At 37.4% G+C, this 21,638-nt stretch overlaps 1 protein-coding gene across 2 annotated transcripts in view; it reads left to right on the top strand.

Annotated features, from left to right (window-relative positions):
• The window catches only part of ARHGAP6 (Rho GTPase activating protein 6), a 1,747,989-nt gene that overhangs the window by 939,867 nt on the left and 786,484 nt on the right, over positions 1-21,638 (top strand). For both annotated transcript variants that reach the window (XM_044072553.1, XM_044072552.1), the window contains exon 2: positions 13,780-13,939. In XM_044072553.1, coding sequence (XP_043928488.1) covers positions 13,780-13,939 — 160 coding nt within the window. The remainder of the gene's footprint in view (positions 1-13,779; positions 13,940-21,638) is intronic.

Below are 21,638 nucleotides of genomic sequence, written 5' to 3' on the forward strand. Positions count from 1 at the left end.
GCCTGATTCAAACAGAGAGCAAGGACATTCTTCTAAAGCATCTGGCGTACATAAAAAATTTATTAAGTTGCCTGGGGTACACAGTAAATGAAAAGAAATTAAAACTAGTGCCCTCACAACAGATAATATTCCTGGGTGCCAGCTTGAACACAACAGCCCAGGTGGTTTATCTCACATCAGACAAGCAAGGACAACTAACTCAGTACTTTCATTTAATGGCAACAAAGACCCAACTCCCTGCAAGAAAAAATCTGCAGGCCTTGGGCTACATGGCATCTTGCATACTACTAATTCCATATGCCAGACTGCATATGAGGAAACTACAATGGTACCTAAAGAGTGTATGGTCTCAACACTGTCAAAGTTTGGAAATGGTTATTACACTAATTCCTTGCCTTCATCAGGAGTTTTGATGGTGGGCTCAAGCTTGTCACCTCAACAAAGGACAGCCTTTTACTCAACCCACAGCCAGGCAGACACTGACAACAGATGCATCGGTTTACGCCTGGGGAGCACACATGGCAGGAAAATGTATTCAGGGCGAGTGGCCCACAGAGCAAAGGCATCTTCACATCAATCAAAAAGGGATGCTAGCTGTACAAAATGCACTTATAGCTTTCAAGGACCTGCTGCATCTAGGACAACTACTACTAAGGGCAGACAACACCACAGTTATGTGGTACATAAACAAGCAAGGGGGTACACTCTCCTACCCCCCCTGCAGACAAGCCATGACCTTGTGGAACACAGCTCTAGACTACCAAGTTCATTTGCAAGTGCAATTCCTGCCAGGAGAGAAAAACACACTGGCAGACGACCTAAGCAGAAACATCATGGATCCCCACGAATGGGAATTGAATCCACAAATATTCAGAATGATAACACAAACATGGTGGAGCCCGGACATAGATCTGTTTGCATCCCCAATTAACTGCCAGCTACAGAAATTCTGCACAAGAAGTTATCATCCACAAGCATGGAAAGTTGATGCCCTCTCATTCAGCTGGAAAAAACCTGCAAGTATACGCTTTTCTGCCTTTACCTCTCCTTCCAAAGGTACTCATAAAAAACAGGCAAGAAGAGCCAAAGATGATCCTGATTGCACCAGACTGGCCAAGCCAGCACTGGTACCCAATCTTAAAGAACTTAGAACAAGAACCACCCTGGATTTTGCCTCAAATCCCTCATTTACTGACACAACACAACAATCAGATACTTCACAGCCAGCTAAAGACCTTAAACCTAGCTGCATGGAAAATTCCTTAGTCAAGCAAGCGATGCCCCTCTCCAAAGCTGTTATGGATGTCATTCTGGAGGCCAGAAGGCCTAGCACAAGGAAAGCCTACTCAGATAAATGGAAGAGATTCTGTGCCTGGAACCAGGCACACAGCCTTGACCCTCTTGTCCCAAACATTCCTCAGATACTTCAATATTTAACTGAAATGCTGGACAAGGGCCTCTCCTTCTCATCCATCAAGATCCACGCCTCAGCCATTTCTGCTCATTACAACACGGATCCACCAATTATTTCTAATCCTTTCCTCAAACAGTGCCTCAGAGGGGCTAAAAACATAAGACTGCCCTGTAGAGCACTTACCCCAACTTGGGACCTCAGCTTTGTTTTGGAAAAATTAACTTTACCTCCTTTTGAGCCAGCTAACACAGCAGAATTAAAATACATCTCTTGGAAAACTGCTCTGCTACTGGCAATAACATCAGCACGAAGAGTTTCAGAATTACAGGCAGTAATGGCAGTGGAACCTTTCCTCATTTTCCACCAGGACAGGGTGTCTTTAAGAACTAACCCTACATTTATGCCAAAGGTGGTATCAAGTGTGGCTCTAAACCAAACTATTCACCTGCCAACTTTCTATCCAAAACCACAGAACAAAGGGGAGAGACTACTACGTTCTTTGGATATTCACAGGCAGTTACACTTCTACTTGGACAAAACCAAAGCTTTCAGAAAATCTGAGCAATTATTGGTAGCATATGCTGCAGGAGCAGAGGGAAAAGTCATTTCAAAACAGACTATCTCAAAATGGATAGGACATTGTATACGTTTCTGCTATACTCACTATGGGAAACCTGTACCTAGCAGCATTAGATCTCCCTCCACCAGGGCAACAGCCACTTCAACTGCCTACCTCAGAGGAATACCTACCAAGGATATTTTGGAAGCAGCAACATGGAGTTCTGTGCATACCTTCACAAAGCATTAACATCTGCCTTTATACTCTAAATCCAGAGCTGGCTTCACCACTGCTGTGCTGCAGAGCCTTATAGCCACACCCAATGCCTTATAGAACCAGCCACCCTACCTCAGCTTTGGGATTCAACCCAAGTGTAATGACTGCAGCAGTGTAACACGATGAACATAGTAGTTTTGTACCTACCATAAATGTAGATGTTCGAGTGTAAACACTGCTGCAGTCCAGGTTACCCTCCCTCCTTCCCCTCTTACTTGCTGGTACGTACCTATGCCTTCTACCCTTTACTACCTATGGGGAGTATTTGCTGGTAACTGATGTATGTATGTTTTATTAGCAGTTTGAATTGCCTACCTATTTGGGGGCACCTGACATCTGGGGCAAGAAAAACTGAAGAAAATAGCGTTGGCTGCATCTTGTATACCCCTGTCGCATTGACGTCAGGGAGGAGGCGACAGCAACTGATGCCGGACCAAGACTTTGGAACTCAGGCCGACTGGGGAACCACCTGATGGCAGGATAACCCAAGTGTAATGACTGCAGCAGTGTTTACACTCGAACATCTACATTTACTGTAGGTACAAAACTGTACTTTCCTTCTAACACATTTTCTTCTCTTCATTGTATTAGTACCAAAAAGGGAGAGTGCCATGCTCTATGTCAAAACAAAGATGCTTAGAAATATCTTCTAAGCTAGCACTTCCAATCTGTGTAACATTTTCTCAATCCCTGGGACCACCCCCATCAACTCCAGAGATTTGATAGAACAGGAACTTCCTCATTATTTGTCTAGGTTTGTTCTAGTTTGTGTAAAGCCTACAGCAGGTCTTCCCTGAAAATAAATCATAGGTCTAAGATAACTAACTCAGTCATCAACAAGAAAAATAAATTATAACTAATAAAGTATTACCACAGAGATATCTTGCTAAAAGGATACAAGGCCTGAACAACATGTTCTACATTGACCAACTTAAAGCCCTGTCACTAAACTCATTGTCCTACAGACTGCTAAGAGGTGACCTGTGTCTGGTATACAAGGCAACCTCTGAACCATTACTGATGGATTTACTGAACATCAGCAAGTCAAATGGAATCAGAAATATTCAGTATGGGGATCTAAACCTCTCTTGCAACATCAACAATAAGGTTTGAAGGGACTGTATATTTCACAGAGGATAGTGCTGCTGTAGAACAACCTCCCCATGAAAATAAAACAAAGTTCATCCCTGTCCATATTCAAGTACAACTTAAATCTTTGAATAAGAAACAGAAAATTTAATCTCTGACTGCCCCCTGTACTACTAACTGGTAGAGGCAGCTCTACATTCTCATGCACGGGTCCCCTCAAATTATCTATGGTATATTTCCAGTTATTCTTATTAGGGGTAATATATATTAGCAACCTTGGGATGGGTAAGGCCAATCTATAACCAAATGAAGTAGGTTATTTCAAGCACAAAAAGGAAAACTGGCCAGGCTTAAAATGGCCACCAAGGGCAGCTAGCCTAGTACTTACATATCAATCTGTGAATCTGTGAACCTATAAAATAAGACTACAAATATGTAATGCCACCACAGCACAGTATTAACAACATGAAGAAGCACTTAATCTGATTTTAGCCTGGATACAGCTGCTGTAGTATTATAATGGTTCATCCAGATTGGAACATTTTCAGTACCAAATGGCACCGATTGCATATTGCATGCTATAAATGTTTCTACCCTTCAGTGGAATTGTTAATAGCTTTTTCTGTCTATTGCTGTGCTGGTACATGTTCAAAATCTTCAACAATTTAAGCCAAAATCAAACTGTCAACATTATCTCTTTATTTCTCTTCATACCAGGTTCATTAACAAGGTCAAAGTGATGTTAATATTTTAGCATGATAAACTAGCCAAACTCACACATGGAAAATAGGAGAGAACTAAGCACTGCATCAGAATAACTTGAAAAAGTGACATAACAAAAGTTCATAAAAATGTATAATAATGCAAAAACAGTGAAAGTGAGTAGAATTGTGGAATCGGAAGCAATTTACTCTCTCTCACACACACACACACACACACACACACACACACACACACACACACACACACACACACACACACACACACAAACTATGGTACATTGAGAAATTCAAACTGAAGAAATGAAAGTTTGTAAAACAGAAAGACAACACAGAATGTACTATCAATCATAATCAACAGACATTATTATATGTTTTAAGATCTATTAAAGCCACAGGTACAAATGAGATGGTGTTCCAGTAAATATAACAAATAAGGAATTCACTAAGGCCTGCTGTTAAGTTGTTGTGTATTTCTTCAGAATCCACTTTACAGTCTGCTTCCATGGAAAATGTTTAATTTAATGCATGTTTCATCAGACTTGGCTATGCATTTAGAAAGTCAGCATTTTTATTCCATTATTCTAACTGAGAGTCCAGTTATTCCTGCCAATGCATTATTCTAAAGTCAAGTTTGACAGAGAACATCCTGAAACTGCAGGAAGTGTCTTGCAGAATGGTGGTTCTGTGTTTAAGGTTTCTATCTCATGGGTAGAGGGGTCAAGTCTGACCTCTTGTCAATTTAAGTACAAAATTTGGATATTTTCATTCTGACTGTGTGGATTATGTTTGGTACTTCAGTAATTTCCTGTCTGCCAAAAAGTAAAAGAAAAAACTGTGTGTGGATGGTGGTTCCACTGGCTAAGCTACATGATAATGCAGCGATCCTGGTGAGTAGATAATGCTAAATAGCCATGTGGCTCCCGATGTACGCAACCAGCAGCCACACTGTTGGAAGAAAGTGGCAAACACAAATAGAGTCAGGTCATCCATTCATGCCTATAGGAGTACTATCAATGCAGTGAAATCCACTAAAGACATGGGGAGGATATGTGTGTTAGCGTCTGTGCATGTGTGTTTCTGTGCGTGCATTTGTCTGAACTTTCACGTACATGTCTGTAGGGGCATGAATGAAGCTGCATGTATATATATATGTGTGTGTGTGTGTGTGTGTGTGTGTGTGTGTGTGTGTGTGTGTGTGTGTGTGTGTGTGTGTGTGAATTTTTGTGAAGGGGAAGACTGAAGAAGGAGAGCAGTATCCCTTTGACAGAGTAGTGCATTGTCTGGTAGACAAAATGCTACTGCTGTGAGATATGCCAGCATGAGTTTTGGCTGATGTACAATTCACAGACATGTTGATGGTTTGATAATAAGGTCTTTCTCATTGCAATTAACACCGTTGCTGACTCCCATTTTCTCAAAGCTATGGTAACTGACCAACCCGAGGTAGGCAATCACCTTGAGCAGTGATCTTTTTTTGAATTCCAGGGCAGATGATGTAGTAAATACACCAATTATTTGCATGCTTAGAATGAGGACACTCTAACTGGAGGAATGAAATCTACTTTGAATTTGAAATCTAAGAGTACATCATACAGCAGGGATAATGAATGAAAATGAGAGGAGGGTTGGGCATGCTTCTGTCAGTGTTATTTTATAATGGTACTCCTGTATGTAGCAAAGGGATGGGGTTTGTATTAAAATATGGAGAGACGAGGGTAACTGTCATGTTGGGAATAAGAGTGAAATGGGAAAATGTCAGTACAGAACAGTTACCTGTTTGTATCTAAATATCTTAAGAACTGTTTTTGTAAATAATTTGTCCTGTCATGAACATCTTAAATGCATTTGGGTGAGCTTTTCTTCCAGAGTATCTACTGAAAATGGGCTTTGCCAGTCAGACGTTTGCATTCAAAAAGACCAATAAATAAACAAATAAATTTACAATGGTGGTTGTACAACTGGCTGCCATTTATGGTCCTGTTAAGTGGCTAGTAGTGCATAGATGCAGAAGGGCAAAATGTGGAATGCGAGTGCAACTGAAAGCCGTTTATGAGGAAGTGATTTTCAGGTGAATGACTTCATTTGTTTATTTATTTTATTTGCTTTGGTTAATGGGATTAGAGCACAGATCTCTGTGGTTAAGAGACTTAATTTGAGTCAAAGAGTAGGCAGAGGGTATTAACTAGTACGTTACTTATTTCCCCTTCCACCTTTCTCCAGGAAATAGGAAGTGACCTCTCACATGAACAGTTACCATTTGTTTTCCACCACATGATACATTCTGTATTTCTTGTAGTGTTTTGATCTCCTTCTGTATTGACAGCCTGGACTATACTCTTCTTTTTTCATATCCTCAGTCTTCCCTTCACACGGGGGGGGGGGGGGGGTTCTAGATACATAGTGCTAAGTATTAAAATTGCTAATATCTTTAAGAAAACAAGCATCCTTCAGAAACTGCTTCAAAAATAAGGATCTTTCAAAAACTGTTTAAAAAACTCACTTCATTAAATGTGATGACATTATTTTACTTCTTTGTTTTGGTTATTATAACATAGATAGGGTCTGCTGAACAGTTCAGTGCATAGAAAATAAATTGACTCATAAATAAGTATATAAGTCTCACTTGTTGATATGATGTAGCAGGGGCATTCAGAAGAAAAAACTTATTAACAATGGATATGTTTTGCATTTTCACATTTAAAATGTGTGGTCAGTCCTGCTCTGTTTTGATTTTACCTCTTCATTTTGTGTTTCCTTTAAGAGTTTGTTTAGATACTGAATTATTTATTAAATGCACTTTGTTGATTGTATTAGCCCCATTAGGTGAGTGGCTTCATGGGAGACCCAGGGTGATATTCATACAGACTAGGCAACATTTGACTAAGACACTAGAGGATTTCCCTTAATCTCCTTGCTTCCAGGTTCTCTAGCAAAGGACTGTGGAATGGCTGTGAAGTAAAGTCAGAAGGCATGTCCATAAGTTCACAGCATTTGGGTGATGAATTGATAATGACTTCAAAACTGGAAGATGAAGGCTTGTCAAACTAAATATAGTGGAATTGTTAAATGAAAGTGAACCATATGACTCTGAAACAGTGTTCTAGAGTCAAGTGATAGCTTGTTGTGAGGATGAGAAAAGGACTAATTAGCAGGGTTCCAAGATGCTGCTACATGAGATTAAAGTTCTTGGTACATGAGAAAATTTGGATTACACACTAGAAGGCTTTCAGCATATGGAAGGGAATGACACGGATAGTACTACTTCTAAAACTAATGTATCCGCAGATAGTACAAGAACATACTAAACTTGTTTCAACTTCTGCTTATCATAGAAGAAGAAGAAGTTGCCTGTCATCAGAATATCTTCAAGAAGTAGACTACTAATTAATAGGTATTATGTTTAGAACAATTTACTAGTTCATCTTGGGTTCTCTTTTAATAAAGTGAATGCTATCATCCATTTTGGCAAAGATGCCTGTTATGATATAACATCTCAGACTTTCATGTGCATTTTTTTAAGCGTTAGTTGGAAAAATATGTTCTCCATGGGCACAGTAGTATAATCGGGTTAAATGTCCTTTCAAAATTACATATAATTGTGGAGTTTCATGAGGTGAAAGTTGAACCTTGAGCACTTAAACACTGTCTTTAATAATATATATCAGTCTGTATTTCACATAAAAAATGTATGATGGAAGCCATATATGGAGTGGTGCTGGAAGGTTATTGGTAAGTTTGGGAGGCTTTAAAATCAGACAGTGAGAATTTGCTACATATTCCAAGTGTGGGAATATAAATGAGAATATGACTTATGTATTATACAAAGGTTCTATCACACCTAATACCTAATGTGATAAAATGTGATGAATGCAGTTTTGTGGAATAGGACATTCAATTAAATCTTGTGAAAGGGTTTGTAGAAAATATAAAGGACATTTTTGGTTTGATTGTACTCAAATACAAATCATCAAATAACAGGAATTATACTTGAATTATAAGAAGGCAGAAGTAGATGAGGGATCTCTGCATGTCGCTCAAATGGAGAAGTCTGAACCACAGTGAGAGAACGCGCATGCAGGCGAAAAGCATTAATTGTGGCTCAGCATTAGAAGAGGCAAAAGACGAAATGTATTCAGTCATGGTTTGGATGAAGAATGTAGTGAAGAAAATGAAGGCAAGCAGGGAAAGGATAATGTTAAGGTATGATTTTTACATGTGAATAGCATTGCTCATGGAATACAACATACACTGCAAATAAATTTGACTGTTGTATCACTTGTCCATTTGACATTTGATTAATGAATAAAATAGAAAAGTGGCAAGTAAGGATTTATATAACTCTAGTATACAGTGGCTAGATATTCTCAAGGCAATCCCTGGAAGGCTTATTAAAGTTGATTACTAATGTATCCATCTCCATCAAATACTTTTCACCACTCTCTTGTCAATATGGGCCCTCTATACTTGACTCATCAGGTATACAATGCCACTCCCCTTTCTAACTTTAAAGGTTATCTACCTAATCACTAATGTTTCATTTTCCTTACCTCAGTATGATTTATTCCTAGCATCTGTACTACAACCCTCCTTATCCCATGTCTTATAAGTCATGTATAATGAGTGCTTTTCGCATATATTGCACAGAAACTCTTTGCATATTGAATGTTTTGTACTTTAAATATAATGTCATGTGTAATGTCAACAGGGGAGATATATCTGTTTTACTTTTGTAGAACAGTTATCATTTTATATCTGTATATTGTAAGAACTATCTTTGTAAATAATTTGTTCCATCATGAATTTCTTTAATGTATCTGGGTGAGCTTTTCTTCCGGGGCATCTACTGAACATTGTTTTTGCCAGTCAGACTTTTGCAGTCAGCCAAGATAGATAAATAAACAAATACATTTACAATGGTGGTTGCACACCTGATTACCATTTATGGTCCTATTGAGGTAAAGGAACAACAGAATTTATTCATCTTTAAAAAAAATAAGTGATAGTTTCTTTAGGTATCATTTTAATAGGTGATTTAAATGATCATCTACTTAAACTAAGAGGAAAGATTAATATCAGTAACAGGTTTTTTTTCAGAATATGATACAAGTTGGAGAAATTTAATCTTGACCAAATTGTTGAACCTATATATAAAACAGGTAATATAGCTGCTAACACTGACTATTTTACATTCTGTGAAGAATTATTATTACTGAATTATTTGAAAACAAAAGATAGAATTTCATATCAAGTAGCTTTACATTTTCAAACTGGGAAACTATATATAGCTTTTCAGAAAGTAAAGACTATGAAAGACTGAATAGTTGTTTATTACATACAAAGGAATGCAAAGACATTGATATATTGTTGAGCAGCATTTTACAATAGATATTTTTTTGTAAATGAATGGTAGATAAATTATAAAATATAAAACAGTGTAATACCAATTTGAGAAAAAATGTGGTAGAATAAGAAAAAAAGTATAGATAAGCACTGACAAACTATGAAAAAATATGGGGGAAATATATATATATATATATATATATATATATATATATATATATATATATATATATATAAATAAATAATTTCTTCATGGGGTAACTAAAGCCAAAAACACAGCAGTTGATTCCCTGTTCTCTAATTTCATCTCAAAAATACGGAATATACTGCCTCCCATATCATCTATTTTTTCCTTGGCCCAGTTCAAAAATAATCTAAAACCTTACCTAATACTTGGCTATGTTCTTGTACTAATCCTGACTAACTACTGTCCTCTACCCTAACCCTTATTCTCACCTCTAACAACTCAGCTACTGACTTACTACAGTCCCTTCCCCTGAGGATTTGCTAATAGAAAACATCTGAATAATCTCTAAATATACTGTAAATCACATGCATTTTGATGAGTTAGCTGTCTGTATTTAAGCAATATAAACCTTATATTGATTGTAATGTGAAAATTCCTTACTCACCAAAGCTGAACATTTGGGTTTTTTCTTAAATTACTACATAGGTTTATCATTTTGTATTGGATGCATTTTCTGTATATTATATACAGTATGCACCTCTGTCAAGTGAAGCTTTTCTCCCCAGACCTCCACTAAAAAAGGGTATGCATCCAGTTGGACTTTCACTGCAAATAAATGTAAAATAAATAAATAAATAAATAAATAAATAAATATAAGCAATTATAAAATCTTAAAGAAAATTGGCATTATTAAAATAAGACAAAAATAAATGCATTATTATATAGGCAAAATATATAGCAAAATATATGAAAGATGAAGTGTCTCCTCTGCTTAGTAAAGTGATGAAATAAGAGAATAACAAGATGAAGTGTATAAATGTACAAATGGATCAAATGTACATTACCAGTATATTAGGATGAAGAATAGGCTTATGGGATTAATAAAATAATATGAAATATGGAAACATTAATGGAATAAGATAATATAATTTTAGAAACATGCATCACATTGGAAATTTCAATTTAATTTTCAAAAAGTGTCTACAAATACTTTTTCAGGTTCTGATGGTTTCTCATACGAGTTTTATGTTAACATGATACCATCACAAAAACAGATATTGATGAACATCTTTACTGAGTGGTTAAGAAATGGTATTAGGAGTAATTTTGTTTAACGGTGCATTGACATTATTATTTAAAAAGATCAAAGGGACAGAATAAAGACCATTCACACTAAACAATATCATTTATAAAATCTTTTGTAAAGTTGTGCAGGAGAAGTTAAATAAAGTAGATTAGAAGGTTTTTAATCATGGCATTTTTGGATTAGACAACAACCAACAAAAGAAATGTTACTTCTATTATGCATCATTATTACTAGCATATGATGTCAAAACAATAAAGGCATAAAAGTAGCATATGATATTACCATAGCATTTGATAAATTAGCACATGTGAATGGAATATCTTGGAAAGTTATAAGAAAAAATATCTAGTTGATTATAAAATATATCAATGAAATGTTGATTCAGTCTTAATTAATGGGTGGTTCTGGAAAAGGATACAAGCTTAAAGTGAAGTAAAAAAGTATATGCACTTAATGGGCTATTGCTTGGATGACTCATAAATGCTGTTATTATATATCATAAGGCATTTTGTAACAGCACAATGTTAAATATACTACTTGGATTAGAAGTACAATTATGCAGTTTTAAAGCAATGATGACGAAAACATTATTTTAGCAATAGAAACAGATCTGATTTACACTCAATTTGTAGGTGGATTGGACATTCAAAATCAGCTGTAGATGTGAATGTGTGTGCATATATGTGATATATGGCAGTGCGAACATTGGCTTTAGATAATTGTTAATATTGAGGTGACATCCTGACCTCATTTGCAAAAATTGGAAAAAGGGGTTGTGAATGGGTGAATAGATTTACTGACAGTGAAACCCATCTAAATGAGATGGAATTAATTTGAAATATACATAGTGTGTATAGGATATGGGCAGGCAAAACCATTTACAAATATATATTAACCAGATGGACAGTATAAAACTATTAGGTATTTATCTTGTATCTTCCAAAGATATATTATTCAGAGGGATAACTTATAGGCAATTTAAGGAAGATGATGCAAGCATGGAAGACTCTTTAACATGTCTTTTTCTAAAACAAAAAAATAGTATTTATGTTGCATTTAGTTTTACTTGGAAATAGAATATGGATGATATTTTCCACATTCAAAAGGAAAGTCAAAATAAATTAAGAGTTATATTTTGAATTTTCTGAATTTCAAGATTAAACCCCGTTGTAATGGTAATTATATCATGTAAGACAACCAAGGAATGGTATGGATGTGTAACACAGTTGTATATCTTGCTTCATTACATTACACTGGTTATTTTTAAAGCTGAAAGAAAAAGAAATAGATTTGATTGGAAATACGTGTGTGTATATATATATATATATATATATATATAAAAAGTTATATGAAAAAATAAAGTTACTAGCTATAGTGGACAAGAACGTACAACTAAGACAAACATTTGGAAAATAAATATTATAGACAATTGACTCCTAAGAAAAAGTTAGGGTATGAAGTAATTATGGATACTTTTTATAATGTTAGATATTGGATAGCTCCAAATGAAAGAAAATGAAATATATTTGAAAAAAAATAAACTTTTTGAGAATGTATTTGAAATGAAAGATTTTTTTTTACTTCATTTAATGATGGAAAAATAACACTGAAAGGCAGATGGAATATAAAATATAAGAAGAAAAATTATATTATTTGTATTGGTGTGAATAAACTATTGAGCATGCCCTCATACAATGGGATAAAGTGCAACAATTTTGGAAGGGTGCATTATTAAAATACAATCTGGAAAATGTTACTTCTCTTTCCTTAGATTTGTTGATATATAGCAATTATGATGTAGTGGATAAAAAAGTCAGAGACAATTATGATATAATAATATGGTATAGATGCTTTGGATAACTCAATGTGATGAGTTAATTTATGATAAATTAGGGACTGCTCATTAATTTTGGGAAATTCAAAACATTTATTGAAAAAAGAGAAGGGGAATGTTAATAGGGCATATGATGCAACATTTGGTAATATCCTTTTTTATATATAGCAGAGGTATTTCAGAACACTGCATACATATTGATGTAAATACTGCTTTATTATTAAAAATGTCAAGTGTTATTTTCTAGGATTTTTTTAAATTATGATGTTTGTAAATAAAATAAAGTTCCCCTACTCTTTCTGATAAGTGCCTTTGTCTCCTTTACATCAACCTATGCTACCAGGTCCTTGGGAACTGGAATGTCTGTTTTAACACCTTATCAATAACAACTGTCTATCCAGCATCTTGGCTGTTCTTACATTTCATTTCAGACGAGAGTTATTGCTCACTCTGTAATGATTTTGGAGGATTTGCCTTCACCCCTACCCCTAGCAGTACAAGTCCAGTTAATGATGGATTATAGATGTGCATCAGTGGCTATCCAAGCTGGGCGCATATCGCGCAGGCATTTATTCACCATACTTGTGGCCATTTTTTGTCTGTTAACTAGGTATGTGTACTTGTCTTTCAAGGTTTCTTTTAAACCAGGACCTACAATAAAGGCATGTGTAAATGTATAAATGCATGTGGACAGTTTAGGGTAGCCAATGAATCAGCATGTTTTGAGAGGAATGTGTGGTAGTCAGACACTGCCTATATAGGTATGGGGGGAGGGGGCATTCACTTATATAATAAGAAAAGGAAAGGATTGAACTACAGACTCTGGAGCTGACAGACAAAATATGCTGCTCAGTTATTGCTCATCCATTAAGACATTTCACATATACTTCAGTGCAGGATGAGCAAGGTAGTTCCACGATGGAAGAAGATGTCTGTTATGGAAGCACAAAATCCATTGTATTACTCAGGCGTCTTTATGATAGCCTGAACTTATTCAAGATGCATGTCACTTAGCACTGCTGGCCATGCTTACAGAGACTCATTTAATAACTACTTTTTTTAACCACAATTTAAATACAATTAGTTAGATGAGGAAAATGTTGTCTCATTCATATAATTATGTGTATGTCTGCAATCACTTTACCAACAGCTGAATAGAAAACCTGTAAGAAATATTACATCCTTGCATCCTATGCAAAAATCTGAACAGTTGATTTTGCTTTGTGCTGCTTGTTTCTGATTTTCATCACCAATTTTATTTTTATTTGTAGGGTGATTTTAAATGGAACAGTATGTCTGGTCGAAGTGTTCAGCTGAAGTCAGTGCCTATTCAAAGCCTTTCTGAGCTGGAGAGAGTGAGGCTTCAAGAAGTAGCATTTAATCGTCTTCAGCACGATTTTGATTTAGGCTGCCAGATCACCATTCCTAGAGGTAGGAATTTATTGCGTTATAATGTGCATTTCTAGGTGTAACTTCTTAACCTCTACAATTGCTGGCTTAAGCTTAGAATGTCATAGCTTCCGTAAGATACTTAACTGAGAAAAGAGCACCCACATACACACACACACACACACACACACACACACACACACACACACACACACACACACACACACACACACAGATACACGTCACAAAGTTTATGAAAGAATGCAGGCAGACAGACAGAGACATACACATGCATCAGTAGTTAAACAAATATATTTACTGATTGTTATCAAGCTGTTTTTAAAAGTAAAATATTTGAGCTGTTGCACAAGAGAATGGGACTTTTGTTTTTTTTGTTTTATTTTGTTTTCTGATAAGGCAGAAAGAAACAAGCAAAACCAACCTTTTGAATAAAACTCTACAATGAATAGCTCATGCAAAGAAATAAACACTGTGTGCTAAATGCAATAATGACTTCTAGTATACTCATATAGCTAAGGCTGCTGCAGCAGTGATCAATACGATTAACAGAGTACAGCAGTGTAAGTAAACTTACCATGATAGTAGATGTTCGAATGATCACTGCTGCAGTAGCCACTCCCTCCCTCCACCCCTCTTGTTTACTAGTGTGCTGCTTATGCCAGGGTGTGAATACTTATCTTTTATTGTTCCTAGCATTGTCCAATCAGGTTTCAGCCTCCCCGACTTTCTGTTGTCATGAAAACTCTGAAGGTCTTGTCACCCAAACTTTCTTTTTAGTCAGCTCAGCTCGAGCTGACTGATGTTTTGCATGCATGGATGGTGCATTGAAACTTGGAAGCCAACTGGCTGTTATATACTTGGCAGGATATAATCCATATAGATAAGGCTACTATAGGAATGATCATTTGAACATATACTGTTATGGTAAGTTTGCTTACATAACCATACTGTCTTTTCTTACTGTCATCTGAAACTCTGCTAGCTATTTTGACTTCCTAACCTTCTATTTTGATTATTTTGTTGGCTCCACCTAGACATCAGCATGCACTTCTGTCCATATTTCTTTAGGTATTGTATACACCAAGTCTAATCCATTAAATCAATTGTATCACCGCCACTACATATTCAATTTTGGAATATGGTAGGGCTTGTATCTAGTTGGGCTGGAGGCTTTTCTTGTTTTCTTCAATTTAATTAGTTAATGTATTTATATCAGCTGCAGTTCCTGTGTGTTTGAGTTCCATTTAAGATTGTTCAAATTTTACATGCACGGTCTATATCATATGAACTGCAAGAAATGCTCATAAAGCTGCTCATTTCATTTTCCCAGACTTGTCCAAATCTCTTCAGGACATTAAACTGTATGCTTGGTCTTTGTCCAAGATGTACTATTATCTAATGATAATGTTTTGAATACAGTATTATTATTTAAGGTCATAATAAAGATTGGTTCTTTGTTGCCAAAGTTTGTTAAAGTTAATTAATTCCATTTGTGTTGTTTTCCGATACTGGTCTGGCCTTTACTTTGGAAAATGTCAGAATAACCTTTACCAGAGTGATTACTAGGTTCAAAAGCTTCATTAGAAATTCTCATGAGTCTGACAGTTTTTAAGTTGCTCAGAGCACATACTTTTTAAAAAATGGCATGCACATCTTAAAATGAAGAGTTCTGTTAAAAGTGGACCCCGACCAGACTGTGCTGTTTGCCATCCATTCAACATGTATGATTGATGGTGGGCATCTGCCGATACCATCAATAAGAAGTGTCTCAGCCATGCAATACAACTTGACTTCTTTTTTTGCCATTAAATTACACATGTGAATGCGTGTTTGTATGTGTTTGTGCATGTGTGTGTGTGTGTGTGTGTGTGTGTGTGTGTGTGTGTGTGTGTGTGTGAATAGGAAGTAATTACAATGGGGTGTTTCCATTGTAGGCTTGCATAACGCATTCTGAACTAGTTTACACTTCATGAATAAATGGAGACATTAAAACACTCTTGTCAAAAACAGCAAAAAGCAATTTTGCATGAAATTATGGTAATAGATTGGCTGATTATCCCTCCTCCCAAAAAAGTGTCCAGGGTGAATGACTGAATAAATTGTGCATATGTGCAGTAAATGTAGATCGGTAGTCATAACCTTAGATTTGGTGGTGGTGTGCAGTGGGGTTTCATTTCCTGTGATGAAAGCTCACAAGAATAATGTTTTGATATGTGCATATGTGTCTGCCCATGTGTTTGTGTACCTATGTGCTTATCTGAATCTATATATTTGTGTGTGTGTGTGTGTCCATGCATGCGTGTGTGTGTGTGTGTGTGTGTGTGTGTGTGTGTGTGTGTGTGTGTGTGTGTGTGTGTGTGTGTGTATTTGTACTTGTGTGTATGCATTTATGTTGTAAGCAGTAGGGTTAGGTCATTAAGATGTTGTTAGCACTTTAACCCATCATATCATGCATGAGTCAAGCTCAAGCAGTGCTTGCAAAATGTGGACTATCCTGTATGAGGAGAATTCACAGCATCAGTAGCCACAGTGCTCACATTGAGCCTCACCAAATGGCTGCTTATGTCCCAGTTAAGGTTTCCAAATGCCTTAGGTTCCCCACACTCATCCAGGCATAGTCTGTCATGGATATCACCAGACTGACCATGCAAACGTAAGGATAAATTGTCCTCATGATCTCTTGCGATAACATAGATGAACAAAAATCCGCAAATGCACAATGCTTCTTATAAGATACATTACATCTTTCATTACAGGAGCCTTTTGTGCAATCATTTTGATACTTAGGTGGCATTGTCACTATTAGTATGCAGGTATGAAGATGCAATTGAATGTTGGAAATATCAGTGCAGCAGAACAGGAATGTGCAGAAGTAGTATTACTGCTAAATCTTGTGCAATAATCTGCCCATTGTTTCCATTCAGATGTGCGTCATTGTCACTGCTGTGCACTGTGGATACCATATCTGTATCTCACATCTGGGGAACAAATACAGCGCAGCCAGTGTGCTACCTTCACCAGATAAATCCAAGCATAATATAATCCTGCAGTCAGTACTGCACAGGGCACTGTTTTCATACTGCTTACACAAAAGGAATGGAGTTATTAAAATTAAGCCTGCACTTCTATTCAGATGTTTGCTAACATGTTGTCCTATCCATAACATACTGCCATTGTATAGTATACATCACTCAACAGGATGCATACATGCCTTTGATGTCCAAATAATCAAAACACTGTAGATGCATAGATTCATAGGTTTATAGGTATATACTAGGCTAACAAACACCAGGGCCTTTATTAGTCTAGCCATACAATCCAACCCAATTGTGTCCCTATGTATCATGTTTTTTTATTAGGAGGGGGTAGGTTAGTTAGGATATTTTAGAGGTTGTATGGGGGGTGGGGGTTTATGTTAGTTTGGACATTACTGTTTGTCTCTGTCTATCAGAGGCATGGGGGCCATACCTGGGGTGAATTTACGATCTCCCATCCATTAGTCAAGGTTATGCCTGCAAATAAGGATGTACTCTGCTTCACATAGATGTGGAGCCTGTTCCAGAGTATAGGGTCCTCTGAGACACATATCCCTCTCGTCATCATGTCTTATTTGTATCACAAGCAAAATTTAATCCTGAGATCTAGTGGTTCTGATACTGTTATTTTGCAGATGTGCAAAAGATCCATTAGAGCTGGATTAGAGGATGCCTTCTATGCTAGGCATAAATCGCTCCTCAGGAACCTGTAGGAGGCAGAGTACAGAGATAGGGCATTAAGGCAATCTATACAGGATAATATGTTTATACCCTGGATTTTCCTGATAAGGAACCTATGACTTCATTCCAACTGTTGCATATGTTTAATCAGGTACATGCAGAAGGGAGAATTATACTCATTTATGGGTCTGGAAAGGTATAAAGTGGCACTATGACTTCCTTGGACCTGAATTCCATGTCCTAACTTTTAAGCTGGGTGACATAAACTGATTTTCTTACTACCTTGACTACATTTTGGACAAGTGCCAGATTGCTGTCTACAATTTTTTTTCAGCTGCATTGCTTGCTTGACTTGTTATTCTCTCCCCCTGACTGTTGTTGATCTCTGTATGCATTTGATTTTGAATTGAAGTTATTCATTTAAGGTTTGGCTACTTCTATTTTGTTCTATCTTTTTGCACTGCATGTTGTTTTGTTTAAAGCTTTTTGATCTTTTTGGATTTTTAAGAGGTCATGAATAGGGTCATTTAGAAAACAAGTATTTTGCAGACAAAGAATAACATACAGTTAGTTAGTGGGAGGAACTGAGAAGTAGTATTCCTCATTTAACTACAAATATTAAGTGGCATTTTTATTTAGCTATAGTGCTTGTTTCACTTGCTGCTTTCTGCCTTACTGATCTCTACTTGCATTTATTTTTTCCCATCCACTCACTCTGCTGCTTTTGTGCTTTTAAGCTTGGTGGCTTTATAGTTGTCTGACCCTAGTATAAATCTGATTTTGGGCACTCCTCTCAGTCTCATCTCATCTGCTGATTCTACTGATGACAGAGGGATCAGCTGGGAAGGTGCCCCCCCCTTAGTTTCTTAAAATTGAATTATCTTCTGTTTCCTACCTTTGCACTTACAAAAACATGCACTTTGTGTATTTGTGTTCTTAAAGTGTTCAGTTGCATTTAAACTGCTGAGTTTGTTACTGCCTGTTAGTAGCCTGAATGTATTGTAACTGTTATTCTAAACACCTTAGTTCTGATTTAAGCACTTGGGATCCAAACTAGTTATCTTACATTAGGAAGGTTTGTGGTTTACAGTCTTTTGGCAAGAGATGATTGCTTATGTCCTTTTGAGCTGGGAATTGCTGGTTGAAGGCTTATTGTGCCTATTATTCTAAAAGTGTCTCAGTTCCTTTAATCTGTATAGACACTGATCACTCTTGCAGTGTAAGTTTCCCTTAAAATACCCTCACTGTCTAGGCAGATTTTTTTAACTACTAGAGCATGTAGTTTGTGCATGCCTGAGCATTGCTCATCAAGTTCCTTGTCTTATTGACCTATTAGGTATTTAAATTTTTCTCCCTAGCAGATCAGTGGACATGGATATGCATTTTCCAACACTCTCTGTGATCAGACTGATTGAGATGGGTATTCTGAGGCATTGTGGTAACTGTGTCATATACACTGACAGCCCATGTTTTCTTAATAAAAAAATACAGTATGCAGGAGGTATAAATATGCTTCAATGCTGGAGGCAAAACTCTCTTGTACAACCAGAACTAATCCTGCAGAGGTTGACAGTGATACTTGCACCATGACTACTGCACAGTGTAAAGACCCTACACATAAAACTGTTTATGCTGAGGCACTTACAGATAATCTTGATAAAACACTAAGACCTCCTGCACAACACGATCAAAAAATGGGTTTTCAGCCATCATGTAAAAACTCAATTAAAACACCACCCATAACTACACATAGTAACACTGTAAGCAAGGCCTCTACTTGTTTAGCCCTTAAGGAAAACCAGTTCCCAGACAAATTTACCTTTCCAAAGCTAGGATCCATCAAGGTACACAGTCACTCAGGACATTGAACCACAGGTACCAGTATGACTGTGTCAATGTGACAATGTTACAATGTTATCTATAATGCCCACTCGGGCATTATAGATAAGCTCACCAGCTTAAATATAAACCCCTATGTCACTAGCTGGGTTGCAAACTGGCTCAAGGACAGAACCCACATGGTTAGAATTGCTGGAGCCATGACAGACTCCAAACAAGTTACAAGTGGCGTCCCACAAGGCTCAGTCTTGGGACCTCTCTTGTTCGGTATATATTTCTCGGAGGTACAGGCCAACACGGAAGGACTGTGGCTGACCAAGTTCGCAGATGACTGCAAACTGGGTGCCATAATCGACTCTCCAGCTGACACAAGCATTCTCCAAAAGGGCCTCATAGAAACAGACAACTGGTGCCAGAGCCATGGCCTCAAGCTAAACGCCAAAAAGTGTATAGTCATCCCCTTTGGCAAAAACAAAGTGCCCACAAATTACCACATAGGTGGTAATCCATTAAGTACAGAAGAAGTAATTAGGGACCTGGGGACCCAAGTTGATAGCAATCTCTCATTTGACAACCACGTGGCTAAAGTGGTTAGAAAAACATTTTATATAGCCCACCTAATCATGAAGGGATTCACATCTAGATCAGGGGAGGTCATTGTGCCTCTTTACTCATCCCTCATCAGGCCCATAATTGAGTACAATGTCCCTTTTGGGATGTACCTTACCAGACACCTGCAGCAACTGGAAAGACCCCAAAAGTACCTCACCAAGAGGATCAAAGGGCTCAAACAGATGCCATATGCTGCCCGGTTAAAGAAACTCCAGCTCTACTCAGTGGCATACCGCCTGCTCAGAGGCAATCTGTGCCTGATGTATAAAGCCATGTCCAACCCGGAATTAATGGACATGCTGCACCTCAGAAAATCCAAATCCCATAGAGCTACGCTCGAGACTTGAACCTCAGCACTGCAATAAATAGGACATGCTGGAGGGACAGATTCCTAACCCAGAGGCTCCCTTCACTCTGGAATAAAATCCCAGTCCAGGTTAGGCAGAGTCCCTCATTGACTCTCTTCAAGAGGAATCTTGATGAGTGGATGGGAGATCATAGGTTTACCCCGGGTATCACTTCTGTGTCACTGTTAGACAGAGGCACAGTATACTAACCTCGAAAAAGGGCATAGCAAAATTAATTTAAAATGGGTGGCGAAAGCCAAACACACTCTGGCTAGGCTTATAAATGCCCTAGGGCAGATAGCCTAGTATGAACTTATGAACCTATAGTTCCTGTGGGTGTTAATGACCTGAGACATACCTCCCTTGACCATAAGACATGAAACATGATCACTGATTATGTGTCTCAGGCAGGTATGAGCCTAGGACTGAAAAGCGAACAATCTTCTCCAAAGAAAATTTTAACAACTGACTTAGCTTCTGATGTCAGTCCAAAGGGGGTACAATATATGATGGCCTAGGAGGACATGATTGGCAAACCACACTGCTTTGCCAGGGATGGGCTGCACTTATCACCTCTAGGCTTTTCATATTGGCAAAGACATTTCCTTACTCCATGGTGCCTTTTCTAGGCAATGACAAACTGATAAACCTCCTGACTTAACTGAACCTATGAAGGAATATCTGAAGGTGTTACTGTTCAATGTTAGAAGTCTTAACAAGAAATCCTACTCCCTGTAAGCCTTCCTCTCATTGGAAAGTGTAGACATCTGTGCAGTAATGGAGACATGGTTTAAAGAGATAGGATCATAGAAGGTTACTAGGCTAATGACCCTGGGGCCCTTATAAGCCTAACCAAGAGTTTATCCCCAAAAATGAAACTTCAGTCAGCACTTGTCTCCCCTGTCAGTGAGGGACACAGGCGGAACCTCTGGAACAAATTTGTGGTTTTCTATCCACTCATCAAGGATGTGCTTGAAGAGGATTGGTGAGGTACTCTCTTTACCTGTATGGGAAGTCTATTCCAGAGACAGGCAGGCTCTGGAAGACAAACATCTCTCTCCAGCAGGTTTTGTTGATGTTGCATATTAGATTTAGGTCTTTTGAGCAGGTAATGCGCGAGGAGTTAGACTTACAGATATGGAGCATCTCTAGTAGGGCAGGGTCTGATACTGGCTTATAGGTGAGACTCAGATCACCTCTGAGCAA

Source organism: Protopterus annectens, chromosome 5.part0 (assembly GCF_019279795.1).
Source record: "Protopterus annectens isolate FY-2018-M chromosome 5.part0, PAN1.0, whole genome shotgun sequence".
Classification (NCBI taxonomy): Eukaryota; Metazoa; Chordata; order Ceratodontiformes; family Protopteridae; genus Protopterus; species Protopterus annectens.